The 14,848-nt window shown below is 48.4% G+C and overlaps 1 protein-coding gene across 2 annotated transcripts in view; it reads left to right on the plus strand.

Moving 5' to 3' along the window:
• The window catches only part of PRKCQ (protein kinase C theta), a 51,213-nt gene that overhangs the window by 17,768 nt on the left and 18,597 nt on the right, over positions 1-14,848 (plus strand). For both annotated transcript variants that reach the window (XM_012803290.2, XM_003786829.3), the window contains 6 exons: positions 1,324-1,433; positions 2,156-2,273; positions 2,527-2,687; positions 6,848-7,021; positions 12,273-12,364; positions 13,938-14,000. In XM_012803290.2, coding sequence (XP_012658744.1) covers positions 1,324-1,433; positions 2,156-2,273; positions 2,527-2,687; positions 6,848-7,021; positions 12,273-12,364; positions 13,938-14,000 — 718 coding nt within the window. The remainder of the gene's footprint in view (positions 1-1,323; positions 1,434-2,155; positions 2,274-2,526; positions 2,688-6,847; positions 7,022-12,272; positions 12,365-13,937; positions 14,001-14,848) is intronic.

Genomic DNA, 14,848 nt, shown 5'->3' on the forward strand with positions numbered 1-14,848 from the left:
AAGCTCACTCTTCTCCAAAGTCCAGAGAGGCGAGGGGGCCCTACCACTCTTGGTCTCTCCCCCACTGTTCTCAGGTGCTCACCTGAACCCCTCATCCCCAGGCAAGTTGGATCCTGAGAGAAGGGTTCATCTTTGTGCAAGAAATAGCCTGGGCAAAGGTGCAGGGATGGGAGTGGGGACCTGGGGGGAAAGATGCTTCAGATAATATGTCAACCAATCCACCTGCCACAAATAGACACTGCATTGATCATCCTGGATAGGCCAGTGGGGAGGTTAAGGGACTCGCTTTCAGCTGGGTCGCAGGAGCCACTGGCATCCTCAAGCCACAGTGCCCAGTGCCCGTCTCTGAGAAACCATGGCCACCAACTCCCTGCACCTGGGCCTGGCAGGAGGTTTTGCTGTGCTATCTGGACAGCTCTCCTAAGTGCGCCTGATGAACAAAGCGGAGGTGCCGTGGACCCCAGGAAGATTGTGGACTGTGGGGAGGACCAGATGGAGTGCGCTGAGCGGGAGGGGGAAGCAGAGAAGCAGACGTGGGCAGGGTCGAGAACAGGAGGAGAAAGGGGCGCTTTGCTCCAGTGCTGTGCTCATGCTCTGGACAACAGCATGGCCGCCTAGCTCCACTGTTGACTTAGGAAAACACCTACCGTGCCCGGGGAGAAAGATGAGGAGTAAAAGGACCTCAAGGCTTCGCTGTGCCCGCCCTTCTCTGTTACTCCGTCTTCCAAAGAAGGGATTTCCCCTTGGTAGCCTTGGATGACTTTTACACCTATAAAATAAATAAAATTTCTAAATTTCCTGTGAGTGCCCAGAAGTCTATTGGATCTCCCAACACCCTCTCAGCCCCGTTTGTGGGACACCCAACTAACCTGTGCTCCCACACCCCCGGGTCTCAGAGCTGTGCACCCCCTTAGGCCCCCTTCACGGCCAGCAGTCAAGTCTTCTGGTTTATTAGCTCAGCTCTCCTGCAGGGGAGCACTAGGTCTCAGGCCACTCTCCAGCTCATCCCCACCCCCCCACAAACACACTCACACCCCAACTCCCCTCCACAGGCTGAGCCTCTACCTGGAGGGTGGAGAAGCTGCATCCAGCAGCCGAGGCAGGAACAGGACGCTCAGGGCCCAGCCTAGGGTGGGAGGAAGCACCTTCCCTCCAGCCCTGGCACCGCCACCAAGGAGACCCAACATCACCCTCCTCCTCCAGCCCTGGCAGAGCCTGAGCACATGGGCAATGCCGGGCATCCCTCCTGCACACGGGGCTCTGTCCCTCCCAGCATTGGCGGGTCCCCAACGCTGGCTCATTGTCCTGCTCTGTCCGTTTCAGCATGTGGCATGAACGTACACCACAGATGCCAGACGAAGGTGGCCAACCTTTGCGGCATCAATCAGAAGCTGATGGCCGAAGCGCTGGCGATGATCGAGAGCACCCAGCAGGTGGGAGCGTGTGAGGTGGGCACACTCTCGCCTTCTCAGCCGTCCGGCACCACCTGGGTCCTTGTGCAGCTGCCCTGTGGGAAACAGGGACTGCGCTTCTGGGCACTGGCCTTGGCACTGACCTTCATCTGCAGGCTGGTTACCTCCTCCCCTGGACTTGGAGATGTTTATTTATTTAATACATTTGTACTGCGCATATTTTTATAAGATCTTCACTTATTTGTGGAATGATCAGGGCAGAAACAAATTATTGAGGGTTTGTTGCTGACTTTATAGGGATTGATTAGGGTCATACAGTAGCCTGAGGGGGGGCACTTATTTGCTAGAATCACCCCCAACCCTCACAGAACACCCAGCCGAGGGCTACTTTTCCTTGCCATAGGTTGAATTCTCATATCCAAGAAAAACCCTCTTTAAGCCTTGGCACTGCCTGTGTAGCTGTTTTGCCATTCACTGGCTGTCCTGTGAGTTATGTTTGTGGTGGTTTATGTAGCACGGGAGAATCAAGCCAGCCCCCACACAAGTGTGAGGGAGGTGAGCGTATCCTGCTGATGCACAAAATACAATAGACAGACTCTCCCCAAATACGGGATTCCTAAAGCATGTTGAGAGAAAGAAGAGCCTTGGTAATCCCAGGCATTTAGATGGCTTCTGTCCCCACGGACAGCAGGCTGAGCCAACGGTAGGGAGGTGGCTGGTGTGACTCTCTGCTCATCACCTAGGCTCGCTGCTTAAGAGACACTGAGCAGATCTTCAGAGAAGGTCCCGTTGAAATTGGTCTCCCAAGCTCCATCAAAAGTGAACCAAAGCCGCCATCCTTACCAACACCGGGAAAGAAAGGTAGGTGCACTGGTCCGTGGCTGAGTCAGTGTCAGTAATTAGCACTGAGGAGCCTTAACCTGGGGCCTCTGGATTCACGTTCTCAATTTTCCTCATCTGATAGACAATCTGCTAAGGACAGGTGAGGGAGGGGTTGACCTGCCTCTCCCAGCTCCTCCCAGAACAGGAAGTGAAGGAAAACTGTGTGCTCAGAGCAACGGGAATGACCCTCCATGACTCTGTTCATTTTTAACCACTTGCTTGCCATTTTCAGAGCCGCAGGGAATCTCCTGGGAGTCTCCCGCGGACGAGGCAGATAAACCATGCCAGGATCCTACACCAGAACGGAAAGCGGAAAGGCCGGCTCTCCACATGAAACTGAAAATCGAGGATTTTATCTTGCACAAAATGCTGGGGAAAGGAAGTTTTGGCAAGGTGGGTTATGGTACCCGAAACGCTGTGCACCTGGTTCCAGGAACTAAACAGCAAACTCCTGGTCTCTGGGATAAATCGGTGGGGCCAGAACTGTGTGGTGTGCGCAGCAAGGTCCCTGGATAAACAGTGGCCCTGGGGGCGCTAAGGCAGTAGCAGCCTCTGATTCCTGGTGATCTTTGTCCCCAAAGCCACTTTGCTTTGAGATTTACATCTCACATAGTAGGGTGTGATGCCGTCAGGTGCCAACGAAACAGGAAGGTGTCCTGGCCACTCCCTTGTCACCCGGGTTGGTTTGTCCTGTTGTTTGGAGTTTTTCTTTCTCTGTTGCTTCATTCCCACAGCTGGAGTGTTGTTTTACTTTGTTGTTTGTTTTGTTTTTGCAGTTTTTGGCCGGGCCTGGGTTTGAACCCACCACCTCCGGCATATGGGGCCGGCGCTCTACTCCTTTGAGCCGCAGGTGCCACCCGTGTTATTTTACTTTGTTACGTGATTTTTTTTCTGTCCCTTTGCTCCGACTGCCGTATATAACAAAATGTCACAGACCCGTGGCTTAAGTAACAAAGATGCCCTTTCTGACAGTTCTGGAGGCTGGAAGTCCGAGGCCGAGGTTTCCTCCCAAGCCACTCTCCTTGGCTTGCCGGGCTGGCTGCCCGCTCTGTCCTCACATCATCTCCCCTCTTGCTCATCTGGTTTTGAGTTTCCTCTTCTTACATGAGGGATTATGAAACTCCTGAGATACAAACTCAAGAAGCACAAATTCCACAAGACAGAAGCAAATGAAGCCTTCCTGGTAACACTAAGCAAGTTGAAACTTGTGCGGGGAAATCAGAAAGGGACGCTGTCCATGGTGTGTCTTAGAAGTGAAGTAATGGATCCTATCACAGTCTGTCCCAAAACTTTCATAGTGACCCACATATACGGAAACTCATATTGGATTATGTGATTAAATAGAATCATTATTTCTTTAAATATAACTTGACTATATGAAACAGAATCAACCGTTCTTAACACCTGTCATTTGGAGAGCCCCTTCCCAGGTGGTATCCCCTTGACGTGGCCACCTCGATGATCTTATTTAACCTTAATTACCTCTTTAAATTACCTCCTGCCCCCAAATATGGTCACGTGTTGAGGAACTAGGGTACTCCAGCGTGGACCTGATTCAGCCCACTAAGAGGCTGAACTTTGAGAGCTCTGAATAAATTTCATGGAGGAAGCCCCTCCTCTAAATCCCTCCTCCTGGGGACCTCGGTCCTGGTTGTCTCTGTCACTCACAGGGACACATGGACAAGCAGAAGGAAAGTGGGGAGGGACGGGAGGAAGAAGACATAATTTAAGGCGATATAACCAACTACCAGGACAGAAGAAAATGTTCAAGCTAGTGACTGTGACGTGGAATAATGGGAGCGTGAAATATAGGCCTTTGGGTTATTTCTTATATCAAGGATAATCGAAGCATTAATAGGGCCCCTGGGAGCATCTTAACCCGACGCTACTGTTCTGTGAATGTGCAGATTGGAAGCCAGCGTTATACTCCACACCTGCTCACCAGGCTCTGGCAGGAAAACCTTCCCCAGTTTAGTAATAAACTAAAATGCAACATGTAACTGAGGCTCCGCCCGCCAAGGCTGAGTGACATTCTGCTCCAACAGGGGTTTGGTTTTAAACACAGACACATTCATTTGCCTCTCAGCACAGTCCACTCTGCCCTGAAAACAAACTGTGGCTGATAGCCCTGAATCCTCCTAGTTCTTTTCCACAATAATCCGAACCACAGCGGGCTCGTTTGGTATTAATCTGAGTGTAATGGGCAGTTTTACAGCCAGTCTTCATTATAATTCAGCAGCAATTAATGTGCAATGAAAACCCGTTACCAAAACTTGAAAGCACTTGATACAGATGGAAATTGCCTTTTCGGTGTCTTAGTTTGTGGCTGGTTTTAGGATGCTTTACTGAAAGAGGTAAAACCAAAAAAGTACTTTTGATTGTTAATGAAATGTTAATTTTCTCTTACTCCCCCATGGATTTCTACATCTGAACAAGCTTAGTAAGAAAGATGCTCTGTTAAGCCCACAGTCTTAGCAAGTACCACAAGGGACAGCTGGAAGCTCCAGATATCCGGGGCTCCGTGCCCAACGGGGTTTGCTGCGCATTCCCGTGAGGAGCCTGGGTCCCCACACGGGGCAGGGGGAGGGCAGGCAGGACGGGACGGCCAGGTCCCCTTTCTCACAGCACCGAGGACTCTCTGGACTCACCTTTCCTTTCTCTTCTGGCTCCATTAGGCAGGCCTGGTTCTTTACCTAAGTGGTGGTCTCAGTACTCTCATTCTCAATGACTTTTAAGCCCAGAAGAACAAATTGTGTGTTTTCTGAAGATGTGAACGTCATTCATTTGCCTGAATTTTCACCTGAGCAACATTACCTGTATTAAGTCAGCACAAAGCCATGGCTCAGTGTCACAGTAGGACCTCCCCTCGCTGACCATGTCCCCTCACTGACACCTCCCTATACTGACCACCTGTCTATATTGACACCTCCCTACACGGACACCTCCCTTCCACTGACCACCTCCCTGAGTGGACCTATTTTCACAGACGGGACATGCACCACATATCCGTATCAGTACAGGAGGCCTAGTCCCTGACGGTGCCCCCCTCCGTATGTTGACCAGTCTGTTACAGTCCCCTGGGTGGTGGCCTCGGAGAGGATGTCCTGAACTTCAAACCTAGACACTCCCATTTTCAGTACTGGTTTAGTACCATGGCCTTCAGCATTTCCCAGAAGTCCTTAACAAAAAGGAATGACAGATGTTCTTAATACCTGTCATTTGGAGAGCATTTTACGGCCCATCCCAGGTGGCATCCACTGGACTTTCACAGTGGCTCTGTAAGTTAGAGAATCAGCCCTCACTGTCCCTCTCCAGGAAGCTGGAGCTGGAGAGGGTGCTTGGTGTGCCGGCATTTCCACAGCTGGAGCGTGGGTGTGAGAGGAAGCCAGGGCCGGAGTTCTCTGCGTCCAAACGCGGCATCCTTGCGCCTGCCGGCTGTGAGCCACTGCGTCGTTTGCAAAAGCTCGAGTTGTTGAAACTCTCCATCACCTGCGGTCTGTGTCCTTTGACATAAGATTTATCAAATCAGTAGAAAAAGGAAACTTCAGTGTTAGATTTTTTTCACTTCACGGTGTTAGGTTTTTTCCACGAACTACGGTGAATAGAATTTTTTCATGAATTTGGGGCAGGCAAGTTAACTTCCTCTTTGAGTCGATATGTTTATTATTAATACCTGTCCTGCAGAGTGTGATGGGCTGAGAATTACACCAGATAATAAAATTAAGTAGATAGCACCTGAAATACATAGCAGAAAGCCTCAGGCCACAGGGGCCCTAAAAATGTTGTGGCTTCAGTGTCTTTGAGTTTTTTTTTTTTTTGGAGACAGAGTCTTATTATGTCACCCTCGGTAGAGTGCCATGGCATCACAGCTTACAGCAACCTCAAACTCTTGAGCTCAAGTGATTCTCTTGCCTCAGCCTCCCAAGTAGCTGGGACTACAGGCCCCCACCACAACGCCCAGCTATGTTTTTTTTTTTTTTTTGGTTGTAGTTGTCATTGTTGTTTGGCAGGCCCAGGCTGGATTTAAACCCGCCAGCTCTGGTGGATGTGGCTGGCGCCCTAGCCACTGAGCTATAGGCACCAAGCCAAATGGGGTTCATTTTATAAATACACAGGGAGATTTATATCCGTCACGTATTCATTTTGCCTTGAAAAATGGGGTAAAAGTTAAAGGTGAATTTTTTGTGCATTTACAGTTATGTTTCAAGTACAAACAACTCCTCTTATCCACTGCCCTTCTGCCAGCGTGCACTTTGCCCCTCCAAATTTTTATTACACACTTCCTCGGGTCCCTGGGCAGGCAGGGCACACTTTTTAAAACCCACCCAATTTGCGTAATGATTTTGTAAAACCTTTGGAAAGTTACAAAGCCACTGTTACATCATATCCTACACTGTGAACCACTGTTCTGTTTTCTCTGGATGTTACCCCGTCCAGGGTGGTGGGGAGCGGAGGACAAATCTCTCCCAGGTCTCGCGAAGGACTTTATCTCTTTGTGAATGAGTCAGGAACCCAACTTGCAAAATAAAGTGACTTCTTCCCATTCCGTCTAGGTCTTCCTAGCAGAGTTCAAGAAAACCAATCAATTTTTCGCAATAAAAGCCTTAAAGAAAGACGTGGTCTTGATGGACGACGATGTCGAGTGCACGATGGTGGAGAAGAGAGTCCTCTCCTTGGCCTGGGAGCACCCGTTTCTCACCCACATGTTCTGCACCTTCCAGACCAAGGTATGGCAGGAGGAAACTAGAGCCAAAGAGATTTTCTTCTAGAAACTTCCTCATGGAGATGATGCATATTCCTTGCTGGGAATGATGGGCGTTTGCCACCTGAGGCAAAGTGGCAGACCCGGCCACCCCTCCCGGCTGGGCATCCCGGGGGCTCCTTGTAATCTCGTTTTCCCTTTCGCGACGTTTGGAGGCTTGTAGCGAACTGCTAAGTGCACTTCCAGCCAGGCCTCACTCAGGCAGCTGAGTTGCACGGGGTGTCTCCCCCACAGACACCAATCCTGCTGTTTTTTAAATATTTGTCAATGTGGTGTTTTCTTGTCTTGTGGGGAAGGCCGTTAGGAATCCCCCTTTGTAGGAAGTGGGTGCCCCTCCCTTGCCTGTCTGTCTCAGCTCTGGGCAGTATGTGCTTCTTTCCATCATACGGGAGGTGTCTGGATTCCCCGCGCAGCTGGGAGGCTTTACACAACCCTAGAAGTAAATGCTCACCCAGCAGTCAAGCCGGGAGGAAGGAAAACTGGCGGAAACTGTGCACATCCAATGTAAATATGACTGGCTCAGCACATAGATTAAAAAAAAAAATTGAGTTCTTTTATAAAGAGAAAAGGGAGGGAGGGGAGGAAGGAAGAGTCACATTTACACACTCTCAGGGACTCCGTGTTTCTGTTTCTGACAAGTCTTCAGTGTGCAAACCTCTCTTGTCAAAGTAACTGATTAATGCCAGGAGTGAGTATAAAACACAACTGATGTGTGATCTGAGGGAGGATTCGCTCTGGGAACGTTTTGAGAATGGCCTTTCTGGAGGGGCCAGTGACCTTTGCACACTACTGAAAGGTGACTTTGGTATGGTTCAAGCTCGGACATAAATTATCAGCGTCAGAGCCAAATGCAGGTCAGCACTGTGAAAGGTGGGTGGTGTCTCAGCGTGAAGGAAAAGTAGGTTTTCCTCCCTTCCTTTCCTTCTTACCAGTATTTCTTTATTAGTTCTTAATATTCACGTTGTCTGTGTCTCACACAAAAGTCCAGAGAGCTCGAAACCATGACCCCCTCCCAGCGACCACTGCGGCACGTGGGACAGCTGATTTTTGCACTATCAGGTTTTAAACCTGTGAGTTCATGACCTATTCTCTGTTATTTACATATTCAAAAAGTAAAAGAAAAAATCCACGATAAAAATTGTCTATAGGAACAGTTGTCGTAAGTCCTTCCACTGTATTCATTTATGGGTAGATTAAAAACAATTAGAAAAATTAACCATCAAACTCTAAAGCCCCATTTCACAAATTACCTTCAATGATAACTGTCCAATCAAATCAACACACGTTTTTTGGGGACCTGTTGTTTGCAAGTTCTAAGTTCTTCCTCCAGAGAGGCAGACTCGAAAACCGCATGCAAGTTAAATTATAAAGCTATTTATTGTAAGTATTTAATTCTAACTAGCAAATAGAAAAGACAAGACCTATCTGAGAATCCTATTCTACTTTCTTAGTTTTAAGCTGCCATTAGTAATTAGATGCACTCTTAATTTTCTTGATAAATTAGTTTTTAAACTGTACATATTAGAAGCCATCTCTCAATGTCTGGATTGTTTAAATGTGAAGTAACCTCTGTGTCTGTTAGAAATTGCGGGGCGGCGCCTGTGGCTCAAAGGAGTAGGGCACCGGCCCCATATGCTGGAGGTGGCGGGTTCAAACCCAGCCCCAACCAAAATCTGCAAAAAAAAAAAAAAAAAGAAAGAAAGAAATTGCATTCAGCTGCTAGAAAGGGGGATGGGAAATAGCAGTGATTTAAATTAGGTTGGAAGGGTTCATCTCTCTTGTATGAGAGGAATGACAGGTAAATGTTCAGAGGGGGTATGACAGTCCCGTGGTGCCGTCCGAGACCCAGGCACCATCTGTGTTCCTTTTCCCTTCTCGACAGCACTGGCTTCTATTGTTATTGTTACTTCTTAGCCAAATGTGGCTGCTGAAGTCCAGCCCTCACTGCCACAGTCTATTCAAGAAGCCGGAGGAAGAAGGGAAGGATAGAGCAAGCTCGTACCAGCTGTCTCTTCCCCCTCAGAGCATTCTTTCATAAGAAGCCATAAAACTTGGTGCCTCTCCAGCTCCAAGGGAAACTGGGCATGCAAATCTATCACCTGGCCACATTACTATCCAGAATAGAAAGGTAGGCCCAGAAAGAAAGGTAGGCAACCAGCCATCGCTGCTCCAACATACATTTTAAAATAAAGGAGATGTGGTAAAACCCACTTTTATTGAGGGGCCTTTGTGTGCCAGATGGCTTCCTAGCAGCTTTGAATGTACCATCTCATTTAATTATGATAATTTCAGTAAAGTAGACATTAGTTTTCCTGTTTTACCCATGAGAAAACCAGGGCTCTTTATAAAGATGAATTTGCCTATGATCGCTCAGCTGGTAACTGGAAACGCTATTCAATCTCACCATTCATCTGCGTCCAGATTTCGGCCTCCGGTGTTCCTGAACTGTGTGAACATCTTGGTGACACGCATGCAGCCAGTTCATTTCTTACCTGCAACAAGTTCTTACCTGCAGGAAAGAACAAACACCAAAACACAGACTTTTCCCCTTATTTTAATCATGCTACAGTAAAAGAAAGATCAGTAATTCAAGGATCTAAAGTTTTTCTGATTCATCTCTGAAAAAACTATGGGAAGATAAGAGGGTTTCGTTGCAAAATTAGTTTGGAAAGGAAAGCCGCAGCTAACACCGTGAGAATACTTAGATCTTGTTTAGCAGGTTTGGTGTTTTTGGAAATAATTTTTCCTTAGAAATTAAAAGAGAACTGAGGTTTGCCTTGTTTGAGTCTCCTTTGAACTCTGAAAGGCCTATCTATATTCAAGTCGAAAACTGTCAACTTAAGAAGCGTTAAGCATTTTACAACTAAGATGATCATTAGATCAGTGGATCGCAGGAGACCACCTCTGGGTCCTTCATCGCTGTCTATTGGGTTGGATTTGAAAGTCAGCAGCCGTGGGAACCACAGTGCCCTTGACTTCCACATCCCTAGCTGGCCGGAGCCAGATGAACATTCTTGGTCCATATTACTTTCAAATGTCTCCTTTATGAAAAAGGAAACAGTTTCACTTTCTGTTTACGGAACACACCAAGTTTCATTTCCATCACCAGTGATGGTTGAGTTTCCTGATTTCCTTTGAAAAAATATTGTACTTGCAGAGAAGTTTGAACCCTTGGGGAGGATTCTTGCAATACTGACTACAAGATGGTATTGTCATTATTATTGGAAATACGAGAAAAACGCCTCCAACTTGATCGTTGTTACAAAGTACGGCATCCTCGAAGGCAAAATCCATCTAAGATTGCCGGAGAGTTTCTAATTTCAGGCATTTGTTTATTTAGAAACTGCCTCCTGGGAAGCTCTCAAACCCCATCTGTAGGAGAACATGGGTCTCTTCAAAGTGCCCTGGCAGCTTTCCGATGCCGAGGGTGCTCCCAGACTGTGTTTCAGAAACTGGGAGCACTGAGGTTCCCTTTCGGGAGCCTTGTCTGTGCAGCAGGAGGCAACTTGGTAGATGGTAGAGTCATGGCGCCCCCGTGACCGTCTGCTCTCCCTCCTCTGAAGCCTGGTCAGAAGCTACCTCCTTCAGTCTTCACTTGGGGAGACACTAATTCCTGCTCGCCTCTCACCCCTGGGCTTCTCAGTGTACCTGACCCAGAACACTGGTGTTGCTCCCGTTGGCTGGGTCTTTCTGTGACGTCCCCTTACAGATGCACTTTTTGCTGTCTCTCCATTTAAATCACACATCCCCTGATATCATGTCACCGCTTTGGTCTTTCTCCCTTTCCCCTCCACTTTGCCCATAGAATGCTAGATAATGTTTAGGGGAAAGAAAAAGAAAACCAAATGTTCCCATAGGAAGTTCTATTGGCCGACTTTAACATCTCTGCAGAGTCCTCAGGGGCTAGAAGGGCTGGTCCTGAAGGCACTGTAGAGCAGAGGGCATCTGTCCTTGGTGGACCCTCTTCCCGCCCCCAGGTTAGAATAGAAGCTTATTGTATGGTACTTTTGAGCACAAGAGCTAGAGCTAAGGTGTCCGTGAGAAACGGTGTGCACAGGTGACCTAAATGATACTCTCGCAGCAGGTTTGAAACAGCACTATTAAGCTGTGATTTGTGTCAGCTGAGGATTTTGGTCAGTCCCAAAGAGGAAGCAGGGAGCTCCGGCTACACGTGGGATGGGGAATTAGGTCTGAGGGCAACTTCGGAAGGAGCGAGTGGACGCTTCCCTTTACCCGAGTTGTTGAGATAACTGCTGGACTTGGTGAGTTTCCATGAGACTCGGCAATGGGTTCCGCTGTGGGGCCAGGACAGCGTCTCCACCATCACCTTCTGTGCCCCACGGCCTCAGTTATTCTCACACAGAAGTCGAAAGGTTAATTCTGTTAAACATCCACCCAGGTGAGGGGCGGATTTCAGGGGCACATTTATGTACAGTCACGCCAGGTGTCTCCACGCTTTCTGAATGACTAATTTTGTGATTTATAGGAACCCCTTTGAAAATCAGGATGCTCTGTGAGCTGGGAATGTGTTTACTGAGGAAATATTTCCCACATAGTCAGAGGGGCTGGGTGCAGGTGTGTCTGCCTCCCTGTTACTGTGACCACAGTGTGATGACCACCAGCCTGGCTTCCCCAGTCCTAAGGACATGCATGAGGTCTCCTGCTGGGAGTGACCCCCTCCTAGCAGTGAAGTCCACAATGGAGAAAAACAAAGTTAAAACTTGATGACATGTTCCAGGCGGGAAGGAGCATGCCATACTCGCTCTGCCACCATGCCACGTCCGTACGACACACCCAGAGATTATTTACTGAGTGTGGAATGAATGGGTGTTTTCAAGCCCCAGCCTTGGAGTCAGAGACCACAACATACTCTCTTCACTGTCCAACCTGGTCAGTTTCAACAGGTGCCCAACACCGCCCCACCATTTGGCTGGTAAGTCCAGCTGGGCTGTCACTTGTGCCCGGCCCCACTGCTGAACCGTGGCACACAGGCATCCAGCAAAGTCACACAACTCCCCACCTCACGTCCCCAGGCTCCCTGGGGCACAAGGGTATAGATCAGCAAAATTATTTTGACGGCAGTTCTATAAGTGATTTCAAGATACAGTCGGCTCCTCTGAAATGATCTTATCCATTTGGAGATTAGCCCTTGCTTTCTGGGGTTTTATTCCTGTAGTTAAGGGATAAACATTGGGGTTGTTTGTTTCCTTCCCCAGGAGAACCTCTTTTTTGTGATGGAGTATCTCAACGGAGGAGACTTAATGTACCACATTCAGAGCTGCCACAAGTTCGATCTCTCCAGAGCAACGTAAGAGCCCTGTGAAGGGTTGGGGTTTGGTTTTCTCATTATTCTTGGTCCCCGTGTGTCCACTGCCCACAGAACACGTTTCCCATGTAACTTTTTTTCTGCCTAAATCCCAGGGCAAGGGCCAGGTGACCCCTTGGGAGGGCACCACGCAAAGCAATAGCTTCCCAGTTTGTGAAACTGAGCTTCAGGTCAGCTCGGTTTCATTTCTCTTGTGTCTAGAAACCAAATACTTCCATTCTTAAGGAGCCAAGCCCCTGTCATCCCTGAAGGTTGTCCCCAGGGATGAAGCTTTCAGGAGAAGCTCCCTGTGGAAGCATAAGGTATCCACCTCCTAGGGCATGAGCCTTGGAGACAGGGGAGGCCATCATTCTGCCTGACAGTGAATCTCCACGCCTTTGGCACCAGGCAGCCTTAGCCGCAGTGAGATGGAGCAGGCTGCGCTCACCTGGGGGACTGCAGCTGGGTCCATACACCTTATGTTCCTGCCCATGCGGCTTCCTCTTGGCCCAGTTTCCTGCTGCCTGTGACATTCGAGCCAAAGGAGACTGTGCCTCCAGCTCACTTACAGACACTGTGCACATGCCAGCTTCCTTTGCTTGGTGTCCAGTTGTCTGTCCCCCACCTCTGCATGAACACTGCGAGTGGTTTAGGTCTGATTATGTTGAAAGAGGGACTCGGTCCACCAGCTCCTGCAAAAACCCTGGCTGAAATGGGCTCCCGTCCACTGATGTCATTACCTCCAAGAAATCCTTCAGCAAAGCACCCATGGAAAATGTTCTCAGATTTCTGCAGCAGAGAAATCACTGGGCATTTTTCGCACTAGAAGGGATTCACTCTGTGCACCGTCCTCTCTGGTCAGCTTGGACAGACGCAATCTATTGTGTCCCAAATGCCTTTGGGGGTGGGGAGGACGGGAGAGATTGCATTTGTCCCTGAGATCCAGAAAGTCCTATGTCTCACAAGTTCTCTTTTATTTCTGACCTTAATCCCACTAGTGACAGCGTGAACTCATTTCCTGTAAGCCTGTCACCGGTGAGGAGGAGAGGTGACTTATCATCCCGCATCTTCTAATATTCTTTTGTCCACCTCTCGGGATGTGTTTTTCACTCACGCTAAAGGTTGTCGGTGTGAAAATAAACCGGCCAGATAATGTTTTAAATGGCTCTGCCTACAGGTCCGTGGGCTCCTTACAGAATTGAAAGCAAAGGGGAGATTATTTGCTTGTCACACTACACGAAGTACTATTGCACTGAACCAGTTCATGGATGTTTTATTAGCAAAAAAATAGCAGTGTGAGCAGTGCAGCTTGTAAGAATGAGCACTAAGGCCAGGCAGAGCCCTATTATGACACCTGCTGAGCTCCAGACGGTCAGGGCTGAGGATGCAGGTGCCGGGGCCTCCGGTCTCCTCCCTGCAGAATGAATCATGGCATCAGTCCCGTTATGTTTAAACAAAAGTATGTGTGTGTGCGCCGTTCCACCAGGGACTGTGTGCTCACAAACATCCGCCTGGGTATGGGGGTGCTATTCTGCAGCTGCCACGCTCACGGAGACCTCGGTTCTCTTTCCTTCAGGTTCTATGCTGCGGAAATCATTCTCGGTCTGCAGTTCCTCCATTCCAAGGGAATCGTCTACAGGTAAGTTTGCTCTTTGGAAACAAATGACTGAGGTACTGGATTTCCCCATCCAGTTAATTCAGTCATTGCACATCTGTGAAATGTAGTAGCCAGTGAGCTTTTGTGGTAGAAAGTTCCATGCCCAGGCCTCCTGCCCTGTGCTGCTGGAGACCCAATGATTAATACTGAATCCCTGGTGCTCGCAGAGTACAAAGTTCCCTTAGGCAGAGAGGGCCGTCGAGTGAGGGTCACCACATTCGGAGTCACAGAACGCCAGGCTTAGGGGAAGCTTGAGAAATCAGTCTGCTTAGGCAGGATCTTTGAATACAGATTTTTTGGTCTATCTACAAAATAATAAACTAAGAAGTTATTTTATATTAATTTTGAATCTTCAAGAAATACCAGAACATTATTTGAAAACCCCCATCAGAATCCATGTTTTCTTTTTAAATTTCTCTTTTTATCTCTAAGGCCTGCAGTATATCTTAAATATGCCTATACCTGGGTATAGACTAGATTGTGTGAGATGGATGGATGGATGGATGGCAGATGGGTGAGATAAATGGATGGATAGATGGACAGACAGATGGATGGGTGAACAGATGGGTTATGAATGAATGGATGACTGGATGGATGGACAAGTGGACGGATGATGGCTGGCTGGCTGGATGGATGGATGGTGGATAAATGGATGATGGATGGATGGCAGATGGATGGGATGAATGGATGGATGGATGGATGGATGATGGATGGATGGTGGATAGATGGATGATGGATAGATGGATGGATGGATGATGGATGGTGGATAGATGGATGATGGATGGATGGATGATGGATGGATGGTGGATAGATGGATGATGGATGGATGG

This window comes from Otolemur garnettii, unplaced genomic scaffold (assembly GCF_000181295.1).
Source record: "Otolemur garnettii isolate 467f Iridium unplaced genomic scaffold, OtoGar3 scaffold00019, whole genome shotgun sequence".
NCBI classification, from domain to species: domain Eukaryota; kingdom Metazoa; phylum Chordata; class Mammalia; order Primates; family Galagidae; genus Otolemur; species Otolemur garnettii.